General features: G+C 60.1%; 1 protein-coding gene across 2 annotated transcripts in view; it reads left to right on the top strand.

Moving 5' to 3' along the window:
* CASZ1 (castor zinc finger 1) overlaps positions 1 to 20482 on the top strand; it is a 160824-nt gene that overhangs the window by 117797 nt on the left and 22545 nt on the right. For both annotated transcript variants that reach the window (XM_030805723.1, XM_030805722.1), the window contains 2 exons: positions 14325 to 14813; positions 19065 to 19899. In XM_030805723.1, the coding sequence (XP_030661583.1) occupies positions 14325 to 14813; positions 19065 to 19899 (1324 nt within the window). The remainder of the gene's footprint in view (positions 1 to 14324; positions 14814 to 19064; positions 19900 to 20482) is intronic.

Here is a 20482-nt window from a genome sequence, read left to right as displayed (position 1 = left end):
GGAATGGGTAGGGATGCTGAAAGGGGAGGGGAGGGGAGTCCCAGGGCCAGGACTTGGCCTGCTGCCCCTGCAGATCCGGAGCCAGGTTTTACTGTAATCCCTACATCCTGTTGCAGATCCTTAATCAGCTGGAGCCCAGGTTGGGCCGGACCCTGTGGTGACACTCGGGGTTGTAGTATGGAAAACCTGAAGTGGAGCTTCCAGATTTGGGGTTGGGGACTGTGAAGATGAGGCAGGTGGAGGGGAGGAGAAGGGTGCCCGTGCAGGCACAGGATGTGGACAGAGCCCAGACCCACCACCCACTCGACCCAGGCTGGGGGTGGAGGTGCAGCTGTTGCAGGCTGGGAACCAGGACTATGGGATGGGGAGGAGGGGCCCACGGGGGGGCCCTAGGAGAATGCCAGAGTATGTGGGGGCTGCTACATTGCTTGGTAGCACCATCGAGACAGCTGGCCAGAGTCGTCCTGATAGTGAACAATGACTCCAGCCAGGAATCGGCAGAGGGAACCCTGGGTGGCGTTGGCTCCCGGGGTCTATTCTGACTGGGGCCTAAGTCCGGGGTTGGGAGTGTTTCCGCCCTGCTGGGAGAGGGACCCCTTCCTGGGGCAGGTGGTGCAGATGGCCCAGGAGACCTGTCTGCCTCAGGTTTGGGACTAGGCTCTGTCCTGGAGGCAGCAGGGGTCCTTTAGCAGGGCAGCAGGCTCCCAGGATCAGCCGATGCTTTCGTCAAAAGCAGCAGGCCCTGGTGGAGAGCTCTGTGCCAGCCCTGCAGTCCCCTCGTGAATCCTGGCAAGTCGGGGCAGCGGGTACCCCTCCTGAACCTCAGCTCTTCACGGCCCAGGGAGCAGTGGTGGAGGAGAGTGAGGGGACACGCACAGGCCAGAGATAGCCAGAGAGCGGAAGCCGGGGGTGGGCTGGCTCGCAGCGGGCGGGCAGACGGGCGTCTGTCCTGCCAGGGGCCCAGGCTGGCTCTGCAGACAGCCTCTTTTCTATATGGAAATGAAGAATTTAGGCTAATGGAGCTCAACCATCTCTAATTTTGCGATGGCAGGAGGATTTTGATTGAAAGTAATTAAGCAAGCTAGCTGTAAAATTAATTAAAGCAAAAGGGGGGGATTTTTTATTGGATTGGATAGCGATATAGCGTCTGTCAGGCGGGGGACGGATGGGGGTGACCTGAATCCTCTGCCCTCCCCCCTCCCACTCGGGACGTTTATGTCACTTTAATCTCCTTACAGCGGCTGCTGTGCATTTGTTTGAAATAATCAAGGAAATATGGTCAGAAATTGTCAGCTTTCAGATCTAATTTACCTGACGGCCCCTGCGCGAGCCGGCGCGGCCCAGGGAGCGAGTGTGCGTGAGCGGGTGGGGGAGCTGGGTGGGCTCAGAGGACACTGGGATCTTCAGCCCCGGCCTCGGCCCCCTCCCAGGGGCGGTGCTGCCCCGGCCTGTGGGCACCTCCCTGGGCTCTGCCCCCTTCTGGAACAGACCCCCCCACCCTCACCCACCTGCTGCCTCTTCCTCACACTGTAACCAGCTTTAGGGTTTAGGGAATATAGGATTAGGGAGGTGATTGTAATTCCTTATTCCAGATGGCTGACAACTGCTCAAGCCCTCCACCAGGGCCACTGTTTTAAAAATACTCCTAAATTAGTCCCCTCATGTCCTTGTCATGGTCGCCGCCGCTGGCCTCAGCAAGGGGATTGTGGAGACAGGCTGCAGGGAGGGCGGGTGTCGTGCCACCCAGTGTTCCTCTGCCACCTGCTGCCCACGCCGCCGCCTCTCCTGGGCTGGGCCTGCTGTCCGGGGCCTCTCTGGTCCGGGCTTTTCCTCTCATCCCCAGAGAGCGCCTGCCCTGTCTCCCCATCAGCACACATTGGAAGGTCTCAGGGTCTCAGTCCCTGCAAGAGAAAGGTCCCCTCCTTCTGCCACACACGTCCTACCCATTTCCGGTGGGTCAGCCAGGCCACGCAGCCAGCCTCCACTTTGCTTCCCCTGGAGAGCCGGGGAGCCTGGCTTCCAGGCCTCGCACCCCACAGATGCTGGTTCGGACCCATTTGGGGTCCTTGCCCACTGGGCCATGTGTGGCTCACATCCTCTGCAGCAGGGGGCCTTTGTGGTATTTGGGGCCCAAGGGGCCTGGTGCAATCTCCAAGGCTGCAGAAAGCTCTGCTTTGAAACAGAAATGTGTACCATTGGATTTGCTGGGGGAAGAGGGCTCCGACTGGGAACTGGTCCCCTGGATCTGTCTAGTCCTTGCGAGTGAGTGGCCTGGGCTTTTGCCAAGTTTCTCAGCCTCTTGGACCTCGGTTCCCTTCCAGGTCTAAAGTTCCGTGCACCTAGGACAGCCTCCACCCTGATAGCTGTCCCTTGTCCCAAGGTGAGTGGGACCTAAGTGCAGGCTGCCCTCCTTAGCTCCGTGTCCAGCCAGAGCCACTTGCCACACCACTGCCATGCCCCACACACAAGTTCTAGAAACAACGGGTCAGGACGAGCAGCTGGTTCCCTGTTTGCCCACTTTAGACGTACCCATGAGAAGGCCCCTGTCCCCACCTGCCTCCTCGGTGCCACCCAGACACCCTCTGCCTTGCCCTCTGTCAATCCTTCCCCTGACCCTGAAGGCGCCTTCCCCTGCCCCCTCCTGCTCCATCGAGGCTTTGGCACTGGGTGACTCAGTCTGCCTCCTCCAGCCGCGAGGGAGTATGAGCTCCTGGAGTTCCTTCCAGCCTGAGCAGAGCGGCTGGAGGCTTGGGAAGCGTCACCTGCCCCCTCCTGAGCTCTCTCTGTCTCGACCCTCCACTCTGCCCTCACCATGACTCACTCATCTTGGAGGCGGGGGGCGATGGAGCCCCAGGGGGCTCTGCCCAGGAAAGAGGAGGAGAAAAGCTGCTGGCTTTCCTTCACGTCCTACGTGCCAGAGCCCAGGCAGCACTGAGGTCTGTGGGGCCCTGCACCTCCTGACTGGCTGTGCCCACAGGGGCCTCAGCCAGAGGCAGTGGCAGAGCCAGGCAGTACGGGGTTCAGCTGGGAGAGAGTGCATGCCCTTGATACCCGCCAGCTGCCAGGACCTAGATCCTGGGAGACAGGACGTTAGAGAGAGTCTCTGGCCCAGCCCAGCATCTCACCTCCATGCAGGGCTCACGGAGGCTCCTGCTGGCCTGTGCAGTGGGGACGTGGAGGAACCAGCAAAGGCATCCATGTCAGGAAACTATGGGGCTGCTTGCCCCGGGCCAGGGGCTCGTTTCTGAGCTGTAGGCTGGTCCAGGGCAGGCACCAAGGTGGAGGGAGGCCTGCTATGGAAATAGGATCCCAGGAAATAGGATCCCACCCCTAGGCAGGTTGGTCCACCGAGGCACAGAGGGAGATGCAGAAGCCCAAGAGGAGAGCTCCTTTGTTCAGAGGATGGTGGAGAGGCCTCCCCGGGGGCTCTTGGTGTCTTCTTTGTCCTGGTGGGAAGAGCCCTGCATTGGGGATGTTCTGCTGAAAGGTCACTTTTTGGGGCTAACGCTGTGTGGTGGAGTGAGAGCTTTGCTTCTGCAGTGGCTCTCCTTGGACAGGAAGGACAGGGGTGAGCATCGGACAGGCAGGAGCCCTCCCTCAACGGGGTCGACAATAGCGGGGGCCCAGGGCTTCTGGGAGAGGGAATGAGAAGCAGCATGGGGGACGGGGGTCCGGGCCAGTCCAGCAGGGCCTTGGTGTCTGTCACTTGGTTGGCATGGGTTTGTCACCACCCTGAGATCTCACATTCTGTGTGACCATCAGGGGTTCCTGCTGTCCCTCCTTCCTTGGCCCCCAAGCCTCTGAGCCTGCCTAGGTCCAGGGGGAGCCCCGCCCTCTTCCTGGGGCCCCTCCCTGGCTGCTGGGGTTGGGCGCCTGGTTCGTCCTGACCCTCTCTGCCATCCCTGGCAGGCAGGTGTCTGAGCCCCTGGGATGGAACTTGAGGGAGAAGAGGCAAGGCTGAGGGTAACAGGCCTGGCCCTGCCCATCCCAGGCAGCTCTGGCCCGGACCGGCCTGCCAGGCCAGCTCCCTGCAAGCCTTGGGGAAAGAGGACTTCCCCGCTGGGGACCCACCTGGCCCAGCAAGTTGGCCACTTTCTCCCTTTGTTGGGGGTAGGTGGGGGTGTCATGTGCTAGGCTGGCTGACCCCCGAGTCCTTACCCATGCTTAATAGGGGCCAGGAGAGTTCCCATAGTGTCCTGGCCACAGGAGCCGAGGCAGGGGTGGGGGTACCTGCCCAACTGGGAGAGAAGCCCAGAGTGGCTGGGGTCCAGCCCCAGGAATCATTAGCTGCAGGGTCTCCTAATGCCCGCAGTGTCGGGGGACCTGGCACCTCCCCCAGCCAGGTCCTTGCGGAGTTGGCCGGATGTGACCGAGGCACTGGGCAGCCGGAAGTGCCTGAGGCTGAGCTGGGCACTGGCCTCGCCCCTCTCGAAGCCTCCCCACCCAGGACTGTTCCCTGCCCATGCCAGACCACCCCGCCTGCTCGCACTGTGCCCACCCTGCCACCCCAGGACCCACATTCCTTCCCACCAGCCTTGCCTCCGGGTTTCTGGCCCTTCAGGCCTCAGGACTCCCTGGCTCAACCCTGGCCCCGTCCTCTGTCCCCACTGGCTTCACAGTCACATTTTGCTGCCAGCGCAGGGCACTGAAAAACTGCTGGCACTGCCAAAAACCCTGTGTGCGCTACGACTCCCCAAACATCCCTTTATTTTTATTGTTCTGTTAATTACTGTTTAAACTTTAATAAGTCACTTCGTCAGGAGGGGGGACCTGCCGTGAGCTTTTCTGTGCAAACACGGGCCGGGAGTGACTCGGGTGTAATATAACCCTTTATGCGATGTGGGAATGTTTAGATTGTAACAGAAACTTGTTATTTTAATGACAGTTGGTTGGGGGGGGTGTATCTGAGCACAGAAAAAAAGGAGGGGTGGGCGCTCCCCTTGCATCCCCACGGAAAGCTTGGGGCAGTCTGGGCTGCCCCCCTGCTGCCACAACAGAGGGCCCAGGGACCCATGGGGACCTTCTTGGGCTGCCCACTGGTCAGCTCCAGATTGGGCCTGGATGGCTGGGGCAGGTGAGGCCGAGGAAGAAGTTGGGCTTTGCGGGGATGGGAGCAGGAGGCCTAGGGCAGCTCTCAGATCCCCAGGCAGAGGTGGGCAGGGCCACGCGGGGCCGAACTCCAGGTCTGCAGTGCCCTGCAGTTACCAGGCAGGAAGAAGTGCTCCCGGCTCCGAGGAGGGGCTCTGCCCACAGTCACCGTGGAGCATCAGGGAGGCACTGTGTGCTCTGCAGCCCCAGCCAGACGTGTGCCCACATCATCCCCTCAGCAACGCTGTGTTACAGTTGGGGACCCGAGCCCAGGGCAGGGAAGATGCAGAAGTGATGAGCTTTCCAAGGGGCCAGGTCTCTGGAGTCGATTTGTCTTATGTGGAAGTTGCCAAAGCCCAGGTGCCCCATGGTGGCCTCAGAGGGCTGGACGCCCTCCCGCAGCAGTGGTGCCGGGAAAGGCTCGGACCCCATGCTGGATTCAGGACTGTCCGCGTCGGCTGGTGGGGGCTTGGGCAGGGCATCCCTCAGGTTCCTCTTTGCCTTCATCAGCAGAGGGAGCAGGCAGGTGAGGCAGGGTCACCCTGAGACCTGGAGGCACTGGCCCTCCTCTTAGAAGGTCTTCCCATCTCCGGGGAAGTCAGGGGCTCATGCCCAGGTAGGGGTGATGGTGGCCAATGCCCTGACTCTGTGGGAAGAGGCACTTCTGCACCAGAGCTGCTTCTAGTGCAGGGGCACCTGGGGAGGGCATCTTGTCCCAGCATCTGTGGGGCCCCTGCAGGCACCTCAGGATACCTTAGGGCCTGTTTCCCTGCTTTGTCGCCATTCAGTCCATCTGTCAGTCTGTCCGTCTGCATAGCTGAGCTTCTGCTCTGATCCAGGCACTGCGGTGGCAGGGATGACAGAGGCCTGCACTTGCCCTCAAGGGCTAGCCCTGGTTGGGGTTAGTACAGGCCATCCAGGGGGGGCAAGGAGGGCAAGACCCAGGGCGCCTGGCCTCAGCCCAAGGCATGGATGGTCCTGTTGAGCCAAGGAGGAGACCCTTACTCTCCGGGCTCTCCTGCCCACGGAGGGTCCACACGGAAGCTGTCCTGCCCTCGCCCCACTTCCTGCTGGCAGGGCCAGAGGTTCAGGGACCAGGTTCCCTAGAGCTGGAGGTGGGAGCCCCCCAGATGGTGGCAGCAGCATGGGCCACGAATCGCTGAGGTTTTCCTTTTCCAAGCAGCGCGTTTCCCTAAATTGTCTTTGACTGCGTGCATGGGTAATGAAAGTTTATGCCCTTGTTAGAAGGACAGGCGGCCAGTTCCAGTTAGAACTGGGGCTGTCTCCCTGCCAGCACCCTCAGCCCCCCTCCCCAGCAGGAGAGAGGCAGCGTGAGCACAAGAGTGTGAGAGTGTGTGTGCGTGCGCGCGCGTGTGTGCACGCACACAACCTCCCCCTCCCTGGCGGGTAAGAAGGCTGTTAGGCGAAGGGAGAGGGGACAAAAAAAAAATTTCCATATTTGTGTAAGTTGCTTTAAAAGCATTTTATCATGTCATAAAAAAGGGAAAGTACTCTCAGAAATTGATCCTCTCCGCCAGCCCATTGGACAGAAGGACGTTGGGATGTTAATGGCCATCCTGCTCCAGGGTGGCTTATTAAAAAATTTATACATAAATGCTTAAAATTGCATAAATTATTTAAAAAAACCGACAAAGTAAGCGATTTGAATTCCCTCTTTTCCTCCCCTTCACTCGGTCCCCCTTTTCCAGCCCCTCCGCAGGGCCCTCCCGGTCCCCAGGCTCCCGCCCCTCTTGGAGCTTTTCTCCTCTTTTCTCCACTCGCCACTGCACCCCAACGCCGTCCGCCGTGCCTTCCTCTGGGGCTTCCCTGCCTCACCCACAAATTAATGGAACCGCCAGCCCACCTCCAAACACTCACAGGCACACGCGCTAATAAAAACACCACTAATAATGCCCCAAATCGCGAAATTAAATATTAAGGCCAAAGGAGGCGGACGTGGAACGGAGCCGCCGCCACCGTCGCCGAAGTTGGAGCTGATGAGTGTGTCTCTCGCAGGCGTGGAATGTCACCCACACATCCTGGAGACTGGAGTGGGGAGTTTTATGATGGTTTTTCATTGATTTGTTTCCCCAGCGCAGCTGCCGACCTCTATTGAGGGACAAACATAATCAGCACTGACGCAAATTAGATGGTTATTCGTTTTGAAAATTGACAGAAAAACAATAAAAAAGATGAAATGCTCCCAAATCAATAGATATAATGAAATTCAAATAATCCGAGAGATGAGGTCTCCATGGCAACTGATAATGTGGAAAAGAAAACAATTTAATAAAGGGCAGACACACTTTGAAAACAGATTGGGCCCGGGGAGGGGGGCGGGCCGGCGGGCGGAGGGCTGGAGCGCGGGCTGGTGAGTGAAGGATCACTGTCCGTCCCAAGGACACCCGCCATAATTAAGCGAGGCTTTCGGCCCCAGAAAGTGCAGATTCAGGTTTTAATACACAAAATTATTTCAGGAGCAGTGAATCGGAAAGTCGTTTGTAATGACCTTCCTGAGAGGCCCGGGCGCGGGGCATGTTGGAGGCTGGGCGGCCGGGCGGCTGAGTTATGGCATATTTGTGTTTTTATAGTGCGGAGGGGAGGGGGTGGGGGGGGAGGGGGGAGAAGGTTAAACAGTATTTACAGCTCAGTTGTTTTCAGAGAGGAAAGAGAAATAGAGTTCATGGGGAGATGCGGCGGGCGGGTGAGCCGGGGAGGCCTCTTGGGCAAGCAGGGAAAGGAGGTGGCCTGGGCAGGTCCCCCACCTCGGGCTGCCTTGCCCGTGTCCGTCTCTGGGACCTAGAGGAGATGCCAGGAGCCGCCTTCCCCACTCCGGTCTCTAGCATGGCACAGCTTGTGGGGCTCTCTAGGTCTGGGGCCTCTCCAGGGCAGTCCAGGCTGTGTGGACACCCAGCCAGCCACACCTGCTCCCGTGAAAAGGCAGGGTGTTTCTGCTGTCGTCCTAGCCTCGCGCCCTCCAGTGCACTGCATGGCGTTCGGCCACCCGTTTAGATGATGCTGCCTTTCCTGAGCCCAGTGCCGTATCTGCGGTGTGCCAGCCTCGGCATAGCGAGTGAGGACCCACGGTGACATCATGCCCCGCTGGGGTGGCCCGCAGCTTACAGCCTCCTGCCTCCTTTTCCAGGCTCCACGCCTCTGCCAAGTGCCTACCTGGGGCTGGGAAAGGGAAAAGCTTGGGCCCTTTGGGTTTGGCAGAGGTGGGGGCCACAGAGAGGGGAGGGGACCAATCAGACCCCCTCCACTGCCCTCCAGAGATACTTGCCCGGAGCAGCGCAGGTCAGGCACTGGGAGTCAGCCTGGCCCTGGGGGTCCTAGGCTCACCCAAAGCCCCTTCCCTCAGATCTGTCTCCCCTCATGGCTGCAGGAGCCATGTTTGTGTTCTTTTACCACGACCACACACAGCACTCTCAGATTCTACATGTGCACGTGTGAATATAACAGGATTGTACAAACACAGGCGTCCGAGTGTGTGTGTGCGCGCACAGGCATGCACGTGGTCTGTGCACGTTTGCTCAGTGTGTGTGTTTTAAATCTCCCCTGGGTGGTAACTCTTTTTTCTCCCCTTCCTGTTCGGCTGTGACCTGGGGGAGATTGATAGCCAGCCTGTGCGGTGGATGCTAACAGTTCCCCTGATTTATAGAGTTACTTACGCTAAGTGAGGCCACTTAGACGCGTCTGGATAGTAAACCTTTTAACTGGACTAAAAAAATCATAATAAATAAATAAACAAAGTGGGGCAAGCTAGGGCCCAGTGGCCAAGCATGCCCCCCACCCAAGTTGGAGCTGTTGAGGGCCAGGGGACCTGGCTGAACCCCTAGGGCCCTGGCTGAACCCCTGGGGAGCAACAACCATTCCTCCCACAGAACTTGGAGGCCCTTCTCTTTGGAGCTGGGGGTAGAATTGGGTCCAAGAGGGGGACGGGTCCTGGCTGGGGGAGGGGTCACAGCTGAAGGATGGGGAAGGAACCGTTCAGGAGGAAATGGGCTGTGAGGTAGAGGAGGGAGGAGGGGTAGATGCCTAGGCCCTTCCTGGCCCTTGCTGGCCTCCAGACCTGCCACTCCTGTGGCACCTCTGATGCCCACTACAGAGACGGCTCTTGTACTGGCTTTGAAGTGTTCATTCCCAAGTCTGAACTGAGCATCTGCGGCGCAGGAACCAGGGCTGCTGGTGCGCCCACATCACGGCCTGAGGCGTCAGCCCAGGGTCTGGTCTGTACACGGCGCTCAGAGAGAGGTTGTTGAAAGGACACCAGCACAGCACCCCAAAACTGGGGTTTGTGGCCTGTGAGCTACAAGTTTGGAAGTGAATGGCAGGGTAGAAGCCCCAGCAGCCGCCTGCCCCTGACTCCAGGATGCCTAGGTGGGAGGCTGTGGGGGACACAGGTGGGGTTGAAGATTATGACCTTGGGCATCTGAGCCTGGTGGGAGTTGGGCTCCAGCACTGACTGTGGGCAGCTACCAGCCTTGCCGCCTCTGCTTCCTTATGTGGGAATGGACAGGACAGCCGACCATGTGGGGATCCTAGGGGCATCACCAAGGTGGCACTGTAAGGCGCCCAGCACAGACAAGGTGCTCAGAGGATGCCAGTTGCTTTATGGCCCCAGACACCATGGCCCAGGACAGCTACCAGAGTGGCCTCCAAGCTGCCTGGCAGTGGGAAGGCAGGGCCCCAGCCCTGGTTCCTGGCCCCTGCCTCCCCACCTCCTGATATACAGTGGGCATTAGGCCGCCCAAAGGGGATACTGCATCCTTAGGAAGAAATATGTCCTCATTTTTCTTAAACACCGTTTCCACTGAGTGAAATGTTTAGAAGGGACGCGCAGGGAGAACTTTATTTCCTACCAGGGAGTTCAGAGCCACCAAGCAGAGCCCATAAAGCACCCGGAGCCTGGGAGCTGACAGGCAGCCCGGCCCCAAAACACATTACTCATGGCTGGGGAGGGGCTGCCAGGCCTGCCCAGCCCCCTGGGACAGAACCCCCCCCCACCCCACCACCGACCGTCGAGGCAGGACAAGCAACTCTGAGACCCAGGGCCATGGGCGGTGGGCACTGCAGCCTCTCCGCCCCTTGAACCCAGGCTGCCTGCGGGAGGGGGCCTGGCCCTGACCAGGTGAGCAGGCTACCTCCAGAGAGCAGTGAGATCAGGGGACTGGGGATGCGATGCAGCTACAGGAACGCCCCTCTCACCCAGAGCTGGCAGGAGCCCTGGCCTGCCCCAGCCTGTGGAGGGGGTGATGAGATTCATGCCATAACAGGGCCTTCTCCCGAGGCCCTCCCTTCATTCGATTTCTGAAGCCGGCTGATTTGAATATTTATAAATATCAGTAAATTATTTATTGTAGCAATCTGCTGCACCATTTTACCCACCGCAGTTAACACTTTAAGGGGCTCCGTGTTATGGGAACAGGAAGTGAGGGTGAGGAGGGGACGGGGCAGGGGAAGGAGTCCCCGCAGAGAGGCCTGGGATTTCCTAGGGCCGGCTCAGGAGCCCTAATCGGGATGGGGCCGAGTCCCAGCCTTTGGGAGCTCCTGACCAGGGTGAGCTTGGGCTCGGGAGAGTCTACAGCCGCCTCCTCTATGAAATGGGACAATGACAGTGCCGGCTCCGCTGGGCCGTTACAAGTCATCCCTTAGTGCCCAGAAAGGTGGACGGTCCAGTCCATGCCCCTTTTCCCCAACCCTGTGCAGGGTCTGCTCAGCTCAGAGACCTGCTGGGGGACTGTTGCTCGTGGCACCCTGAGAGGGAAGGTCCCAAACCTAGGAATCTGAGGAGGGGCTGAGAGGCCAGCCCACCCCTGCCCCAGACCTCCGGCCTCCTCTCTGTCCCCTGCCTCTTCCAGGCCAGGTAAGGTTTCTCAGCCTTGGACTCTCAAGCCCATGTGTGGCACCACATCTGGCTGGTGGCCCTCCCAGGGCTCAGCTGCTTTTTCCCAGGTTCATGCCTGCCAGGCCCTGTGCTTAGCACAGACAGGTGCCCTCTCGCCACAGCCTGGCCACCTTTCTACAGGGAAAAATCTCGCCCAGGGCCAGAGCTAGCGCAGGGCAGAGCTCCGCTGTGAGCTCACGACTCCCTGACCCCAGAGGCTAGGCCATACCCTGGTGCTGCGCCAGAGCCCCTGGGGCCAGAGGCTGGAGGCCAAGAGCACCGCCACCAGCAGAGAGTGGGCTCTGGCTGTGTGTGGGTCCCAGGCCCCGGCCCAGCCCACCTTGGCGGCCCCTCCCCTCGCCTCTCCCGTCTCCGTCTCCGGGGAAGCAGAGCAGGAGTCCCCTCGCCTTCCCACCCTCTGGCCCAAGCCTGCCTCCTGGGCAGTATTGTTCCCAGAGGAAGTGTCCAGTGTAAATAGAGCAGCGGGCAGGCTGGTGGCGGGAAGGAGATGAAAGGGGCAGTGACAGGGCCGGGGACGGATGGCTTCCTTCCATTGAGGCCTGGCCACGGCGTTTATATTTTAGGGAAGAAAGTCAGAGGAATGTTTACATGGACAGGAGTCTGGGGTCAGACCACAGCGGGGTGGGGGGCGGATTGTCTATGGATCCCAGGGCCCTGGGCCGGAAGGCGGCGGGCAGCTTAGACCTCAGCACCAACGCACCCCCGTTCCCGCCGCCCAGCCTCATACACACTCGCACTTACAAACCTAAGCCCTACCTCTGCCTCCTGCCCCTGTGTCCCCGGCCCACACGCCTCCCACCTCCACCCCTGGGACCGGCAGGAGAGGGAGAGGGAGGGCAGCATCTGGAAGGCAGGTGGGCTGGGGCAGTGCGGCAGCTGGAGGGCAGGTGCTGGGGGAGTCGGCAGGAGCAAAGGGGCCTGGGGCTGGGGGGCGGGTCCTGAGTACACAGCTGCACCGCAGCTGGTGGGGGCCCAGGCAGGGACTGAGCCAGGCACACAGCCGAGATGGGGAGAAAGTGGGCTGGGCTGGGTGGGCCAAAGTGCGTGGAGGCTCCAGGATGGGTGGGGGCCCAGGGAGGGGGCATCACCAGCAGCAAGTGCAGCCCTGGGAGCTTCTGCTTCCCTCTTCCTTAGGATAAATATTTATAGATTCATTTGCCGTCTGCCATCCACACTTGGCTGCTTACCTCCTGGTAAAAATAGTGCAGGCTCCCCCACTCCCCCCTTCCCTTCCCCATCGAGGGCAGGGGACGAGGGGACCAGGTGAGGCCGGCTTCCCCGGAGGCCTGTTGGAGGAAACCCGCGTCACAGAACCTGCTGGGCAGCTGTGAGGTCGGGTGGGACCCTGTGGTCAGGAAATGGACAGAGAGGCCAAGAGGGGGCTGGCAAGGGCCGGCCCCGTCTCAGAACTTCCAGAGGGGCCCCGCGTCGTGCTTGGGGTCTTGGGTGTGGGCGGCACAGACTTGGAGACGTGGACAAACCTGGGTAGAGTGGGCACTGGCTTGGGCAAGTGTCTGAGGCCCTGAAGCCAGGGTCACAGGACTGGAAGGCCTGGGAGTAGGCTAAGAAGACCCTTCTCTGGCAGTGGGCCTGGCTGGGCTGGAATCACCCTGTCTCGTCTGGGCCAAGTGACCCGTCCGTACTGCCACTGGCTACAAGGGAAGGATCTGGCTGGGACTGCCAGGCACTGTGTCTATCGGGATGGTTGTCTGTGCGTATGGGTCAAGTCCACCTCAGGGATGCGGCCCCTGGGTGGACCCAGGTATTACCATTCCCACCTGAGTAGGCCTCTCATCGGGTTTCCAGGCGTGTGGAAAGTTGGCAGGGGGTGAACATTAGAGTGAAGCCTTTTCTGAGCATGGAGCCAGGGGGCCCTGCCCTCGGCCTTCCCACCTATGTGGAGACTCTGACACACCCATTCCTCCCGTGAGGGCCATGGAGAGGCACATTTTGTTTTGTACACAGCGAGTGTGAGCCGACCCCTGCTGCTGTGGCCACTGCCCTGTCCCCAAGCCCCACCACAGGGTCTGGCCTACAGAAGGAGCTCACTAAATGAACGGACAGACAGACAATTCCATGTGGCTGCACTGTATGTGCACGCGTGTCTGTGCATGTGTGTGTCCATCCTCGCCAGCCTTTGTGGCAGGTCCCAGGCTGTGTGGTGGGTGGGCTTGCCGTATGCCCCCCAGGACCCTCGGTGCCCTATCAGGGACAGAGTTTGGGCTATGCGGCCGCGAGGGAGGTCGCTGGCTGTCAAGTCGCCTCGTGAGGGCTTCCTTCCGGCTGTGTGTGTCGGGCTGTCACGTTTGGGGATTAGGTGCTGTGACCGGCGCTTCGGGGCGTTCCGTGAGGGATCTAAGTGATCCCACCCTGCGCCAGCTGGAGCTCCTGGGGGCTGGGAAGTGGGCTGGCCAGGCCTTCCGGGGCTGCAGAGGCTGGCCGAGGCTGGGGAGCAAGGTCCTAGGACAGGGACAAATGGCCCTAGGAAGGGCCATGAGGAACTCCGCTTGGACGGCCCTGACTGAGGCTTGGGGAAGGGCGTGGCAACAGGAAATGGACAGAGAGGCCAAGAGGGGGCTGGCAAGGGCTGGGGAAGACCCTGAGGCGGGGAGGAGATTGAAGAACACGGAGGCCTTTGGGAGGGTCCTGAGCGGCTGGGAGAAAAGGAGATCTCTGCTTTCTGCTGAGCAGGGTTGGAGTCACGTGGAGCCCAGGGACCTGGCCTGGCAGAGGAGCTGCCAGGGGTTGACGTGCTCAGGTGGGAGGGTGCCAGCCAAGTGCTGCCGGGACAGTGAGGCAAGAGGCTGGCACGAGCTGGTCCCTGGCTCTCTGTGACTCCTCCCCGGGAACGTGTGGTGAGGCAGGACGCTCCCAAGTGGAGCCAGCCACCAGCAATGCCACGCTGTCCCTTGACAGCCTGACTGCATAGCCGGCTCCTTAACCTCCCTGGGCCTCAGTTTCCTTGTGTGTCAAAGGACACACCCCCTCCCAGGGCCCAGCAAGCCTAGGAAATGCCTCCAGGACCTGGGCGCCCCTTGTAGTTGAAGAGTCATTCATTCATTTGTTCATTTACAGACAGTTCTTGAACTACCTACTCTGTTCCAGGCACTCTGCTAGGCTCAGAAAGTAGAGTGATTCTCAAGCACGGCCAAGGAGCTCATAGACTAGTGCGGGAGATAGACATGTGCCAGGCAGTCTCAGGGCAGTTTGATGGAACTGTGGTCGATGGGGGAGGCCTGCAGCTTAGGGGATGCAGGGCTGTTCGGGAGGGTGGGTTGTGCTTGGCCTTGCACGCCTCTGACCTCCGTGCCCTCCTCCATCCCTGCAGCTGAGGGCACCCGGTGCACGGACCCGCCTGCAGGCAAGCCCGCCATGGCGCCCAAGCGCAAGGGTGGTCTGAAGCTGAACGCCATCTGTGCCAAGCTGAGCCGCCAGGTGGTGGTGGAGAAGCGAGCTGACACCGGCTCCCACGCGGAGGGCAGCCCATCGCGGCCCCGGGACCAAGAGCGCAGTGGCCCTGAGTCTGGGGCAGTCCAGGCCCCCCGCAGCGAGGAAGACAAGAGACGGGCGGTGATCGAGAAGTGGGTGAACGGGGAGTACAGCGAGGAACCGGCACCCACACCCGTGTTGGGGCGGATTGCCCGCGAGGGCCTGGAGCTGCCTCCTGAGGGTGTCTACATGGTGCAGCCCCAGGGGTGCAGCGATGAGGAAGACCACGCGGAGGAGCCCTCCAAGGACGGTGGTGCCCTGGAGGAGAAGGATTCGGACGGGGCAGCCTCCAAGGAGGACAGCGGCCCCAGCACCAAGCAGGCTTCAGGTGGGTGCCCGGCCTTCGAAGGGAGGCCAGCAGGGGAGGGGCAGTGTGTCTGGTGAGCACACCCGACTCCTCACTCCTGCTCTAAATACCGGCCCCTCATCCCACCCAGGGAGGGCTCCTGGAGTGGGAGAGACTAGGATGGGGAGGGGCATCCCAGGTGAGAAGGGAAGGGCTGGAGCTGCCCCCCACACAGTGGGTCTTCGAGAAACCACAGGCAGAGGGGTGGACAGGTGGGGAGGGAGGGAAGGAGGGAGGGATAGATGGGTGGGTGGATAGATGGACGGATGGGATAGATGGCTGGACAGATGGTGGGTAGGTGACTCTTTACACACACCTATGAGGCCTGAGCTTACCGGGCACAGTACCTGGCACAAGAGGGGCACGGTGGTCAACAGCATGAGCCTGTGAGCCTGCTGTCTGCGCATTCTGCTACTTACGGAGCTTTCTCGGAGGAGCCCAGGACAAGCTTTGTTCTCCTGCCACTCCCCTTGGCCTCCTCTTCCTTCCCTACACCGCTGTCCCTGGCCCTCCCAGCAGGACATCTCAGGGCCACACGGATTGCCAGCCCAGCCAGCATATCCTCTTACAGCCAGCTGCCCCAGCCGCGGTCCCCTGGCTGACCTCTCTCCCACGAGGCACCGAGGCCCTGCTCTGCTGATGTCTCCATGTCCTGGGGATCCAGAGCAGCCTTGCTCGCCTTCTGCTCAGGGCAGGGTGGGCCTGGGGTTCCAGCAGGCAAGGGGATCACCAGGACCACAGCCCCCAGGTCTGGGCCTTCTCTCTGCCCCAGCCTCCTTCTCAGCCTTGTGCCCGGTGCCCTGCGCCTCCTCTGCCCGCTCCCCTAGCCCTTCCCCTGCAGCGAGGGGCGCATCTCCTCCCTGTGCGGGGAGCCCTGCGCAGCCACATAATTATGCATATAAGATATAAACAGAGCTGTTTAATTATCCTTCGCCACATCAGTGACAGAGTAATTAACAAACATTGCAAGATCAATGAGGAAAAGTGTGACCTTCAGTTTCCTCTGATAGGAAAAGCCCTTGCCGTTGCCAGACACAAGGTGATTGTGCTGGGCCTGAGGAGAGGAGAGGAGAGGGACGCAATAAGGGCCACTGTCCCCTCCACACCCCCACCCAGGCCAGCTCTGCCTGCAGCTGACGGGGAGCGGAGTGGGCCTCAGCCCCTGCCTCCTTCCTCCAGGGGAGTGGAGAGCGGAGAGCAGGGCTGGCAGAGGCGGGCCTGGAACTGCCAATGGCCTCAGGGACCCAGGCCTCGCCCCCTCAGCCCCGACACTGGGACTGCCTGCTCAGCGCTGAGCACTGGAGGAGACAGACAGCGGAGCCTCGGCTGCCTCTGTGGGCTTGGCCTCCAGGCCACCTTCTCTGGGCCCTGGGCTCGGCCATGCAGGCCTGTGGGCCCCCTCATGGACCCCTGCCTGGTCCCCTCCCTGTGCAAGCTGCCTGCCCTTCAAAGCCTCTGTTTCTCTGCCATATATAGCGAGGGCTCAGCTGCCTCCAGCTATTTTTAGCCCCTTTCCCTGGTCCCTGAGCCACTGAATCCAACAGCCAGAGCCCACTCCTCCCGAGCTGGGCCCCTAACCCTGTGTAGCTTGAGGCCAGGACAGCGGCTGACCTGCCAGCCCCGCCCCAGGGGAACAGCTGTCTGTTGGTTTCTTGAGTCCCTCCGTGCACCCTGGGTGCCAGGTGGCTGCCTATGGCTGTCCTCTCCTCCCCTAACCGGGTCCCAGGCCCTCCCCGGAGCCCACAGCCTCTCCTTCCACATCCCGCCAGGTGTCCTCACCTCCCCAGGCCCAGTCCCGCCCCTTTAGAGCCCCATCCCAGGTATCTCTGAGGATCCCAGGCCTGGCAGGTTCGCCTGGGAGGAGACCCCCCAGCCACGCCTTCCCTTGGCTGTGTAGTCAGCCTGGGGTCCTGCCGCCACGAGTGTGCCCACGTGGCTGGCTTGCACACCAGCAGAGAGAACATGGTGTCCCCCGGGGGCCATGCAGGTCTCGGTCTCGCGGGTGCACCTAACCCCGATGCAGGGCATGGCACACGGGAGGCATGTAGCATGCGGGCAGTGAAGAGGCAGGTGTGCATGTGCACTGGGGTCACGCCTCGGCCATGGGGTGGGGCATGTGCAGAAGAGGCGGGTCCACAAGAACAGCTCAGAATTAGCCTGGGACTGACCGCCTTCTCCCTCATTCCGAGAGACCCAGGTCAGGGGTTCGGGGGGTTGTGTACCTGTGTCTGCAGAGGTGGGAAGGCTGCTAGGGATGGGAGCTGGTGAGCCCGAGTGAGTGCAAGAGTGTGTGAGGTGTGAGTGTGTGGTGTCTGTGTGTGAGTCTGTATGAGTGTGTGTGTTGTGTCTGGGTATGTGTGTTTTATGTGAGAGTCTGTATGTGACTGTGTGGAAGTGAGCAAGTATATGAGTTTTATGTGACTGTGGGTGTATTTGAGAGTGTGATTGCATGTGTGTGTGTGATTGTGAGCACATGACTGGGTGTGTAGAGTGTGTGTGATTGCATGTGTGTTGTGTGTGGTTGCGTGCATGTGACCGTGTGTAGGTTTATGTATGTGATGGCATGTGACTGTGTGAGAGTGTATGAGAATGCACGTGTGTGTTGCATGTGATTGTGTACATGTGACTGTGGGCATGTGTGTCAGAAGGTATGTGTGTGTTGTAAGTGCATGTGACGCTGTGGGTGAGAGTATGAGAATGCATGTGTGCGCTGTGTGTGAGGGCATGTGACCGTGTAGGTGTGTGTGAGAATGCATGTGTGTGTTGTGTTGTGAATGTGATGGGTGTGTGGATGGTGTGTGTGTGAATGTGACTGGGCGTGTGTGAGAATGCATGTGTGTGTCGTATGTGATTGTGTGAATGTGACTGGGCGTGTGTGAGAATGCATGTGTGTGTCGTATGTGATTGTGTGAATGTGACTGGGCGTGTGTGAGAATGCATGTGTGTGTCGTATGTGATTGTGTGAATGTGACTGGGCGTGTGTGAGAATGCATGTGTGTGTCGTATGTGATTGTGTGAATGTGACTGGGCGTGTGTGAGAATGCATGTGTGTGTCGTATGTGATTGTGTGAATGTGACTGGGCGTGTGTGAGAATGCATGTGTGTGTCGTATGTGATTGTGTGAATGTGACTGGGCGTGTGTGAGAATGCATGTGTGTGTCGTATGTGATTGTGTGAATGTGACTGGGCGTGTGTGAGAATGCATGTGTGTGTCGTATGTGATTGTGTGAATGTGACTGGGTGTGTGTGAGAATGCCTGTGTGTGTTGTATGTGATTGTGTGAATGTGACTGGGTGTGTGTGAGAATGCCTGTGTGTGTTGTATGTGATTGTGTGCATGTGACTGTGTGTGGGTTTGTGTGTGTGCGTGTGTGTTGATGTGTGAGAGTGTGTGTGCATGTCACTGTGGGGAGGTGGCTCCAGGCTTCCTGGTGTGCCCAGGGGTGGCCACAGTGGGGAGGCTGCACTCAGGCCCTGCCCGGACTCCTGCCCTCCCCGGGTGGCCCAGCCTTGTGTGATTGCAAGTGACTGGAGGAGGCCAGGGGCTTGGAGGACGTGTCCAGGTCCTATGTCACAGGCCAGGGGCACATCCACACACCTGTGCCCCTGGCTGAGCTGTGTTGTCAGGGACCCTCAGCACCTGGAAAGGTGTGGGGAGGCCAAGAGGCCAGGTCCTAGGAAGGCTTGGAGTGGACCCTTCATCTGCCCAGGGGATTCATTTGTGGGGTTAAGGGAGGTCCTCCAGCCAGGCCCACCCTGACCCCGGCCAGAGCATCTTCCTCACCCGTGGGCTCCCACTCAACTGCCCACTGGCCCACGTCCCTACCTGTCCCCGGTTCTTGCCGCTCCCTGTCCTGGGAGGCAGGTTGGGATCTGGTCTTACTTCCAGTAAAATGACTTCTCTTTCATATTAGGCCAAGGCAAGAGAGCGGAGACATTTATGAAACTTTGTTTAATGTACTGAAAAGCCATCGGCCAGAACATTTAGGAAATTGATTTTCCTGGCATTGATGAACTCGTTTTATTTTACCCCAGTATTAATTACTTTTTTTTAAAACAAATTAATTTAAGAGTCGTAAAACCTAACAAGTGAGCCAAACGTCCATAGATCATGTCCTGCTCCGCCCCTCCCCACACTGACCCCCTCCCTCTATGGGTGGGGGCCCCCGATGGGGGGACCTCCTGTCCCTCCCACTCCTTCCCAGAGGTGATGTGCCCCCATCCTCCTCTGCAGGAGAGGCCTCCTCGCTGCGGGACTACGCGGCCTCCACCATGACCGAGTTCCTCGGCATGTTTGGCTACGACGACCAGAACACGCGGGACGAGCTAGCCAGGAAGATCAGCTTTGAGAAGCTACACGCAGGCTCCACCCCGGAGGCAGCCACCTCCTCCATGCTGCCCACCTCCGAGGATACCCTCAGCAAGCGGGCGCGGTTCTCTAAGTATGAGGAGTACATCCGCAAGCTGAAGGCTGGCGAGCAGCTCTCCTGGCCGACCCCCAGCACCAAGACCGAGGAGCGGGTGGGCAAGGAGGTTGTGGGCCCCCTGCCCGGCCTGCGGCTGCCCAGCAGCACAGCCCACCTGGAGACCAAGGCCACCATCCTGCCCCTGCCTTCGCACAGCAGCGCCCAGATGCAGAACCTGGTGGCCCGGGCCTCCAAGTATGACTTCTTCATCCAAAAACTGAAGACCGGCGAGAATCTGCGGCCCCAGAACGGGAGCACCTACAAGAAGCCATCCAAGTACGACCTGGAGAATGTCAAGTACCTGCACCTCTTCAAACCCGGGGAGGGCAGCCCCGACATGGGCGGGGCCATCGCCTTCAAGACGGGCAAGGTGGGGCGCCCCTCCAAGTACGACGTCCGGGGCATCCAGAAGCCAGGCCCCGCCAAGGTTCCGCCCACCCCCAGCCTGGCTCCCGCACCCCTCGCCAGCGTGCCCAGTGCCCCCAGCGCCCCCGGGCCAGGGCCAGAGCCTCCTGCCTCCCTGTCCTTCAACACTCCCGAGTACCTGAAGTCAACCTTCTCCAAAACAGACTCCATCACCACGGGGACCGTCTCCACTGTCAAGTAAGGCGCTCCCCACCCCACAATGCCCAGAGCCGGGAGCCAGACTAGACAGGAGGCCTCCTTCCTTACCGGCGTTGCCCGTGCTTGAGGACACACCTGCCACTCACACGTTACACACATCCACTGTGCATCCAGGCGCATGCACACTCAGGCTCCCATCCATGCACTTCCACACACACAGGTGCGCGCCACACTCACGTTCACTCTTGCACCTACAGAACCATGGGGGAGCCCTCCTGCAGCACCCTGCCCTGCTCCTGGACCTGCACGTGCACCTTGCACACACCCCACACACACGCCCCCCACACACGCCCACACTCCCAGGCACCAGTGTGCTCTGCCTTTTGCTAGCATGCACACCAGGACTGCGGCCACCCCCATCTGCCCATGACGGGCTTTCTCTACCTGCTGCCGTGAGCGCTGAATGCAGGCCTGTGGTTGGCTGAGAAAGCACCACCCTGGCTGGGGATGCTGGGTCCATGCTGGTGGCCCTGGCTCCTGGACTCAGAGCCTAGGCCCTGGGGGAGGCAGGAAGCACAGGTAGTGACCGGGGTGAGGTACATACACCCTTACAGCCTGAACC

Source organism: Nomascus leucogenys, chromosome 24 (genome assembly GCF_006542625.1).
Source record: "Nomascus leucogenys isolate Asia chromosome 24, Asia_NLE_v1, whole genome shotgun sequence".
NCBI classification, from domain to species: Eukaryota; Metazoa; Chordata; class Mammalia; order Primates; family Hylobatidae; genus Nomascus; species Nomascus leucogenys.
Note: the sequence above shows the minus strand (reverse complement) of the source record. Positions and strands in the feature narration are given on the sequence as shown.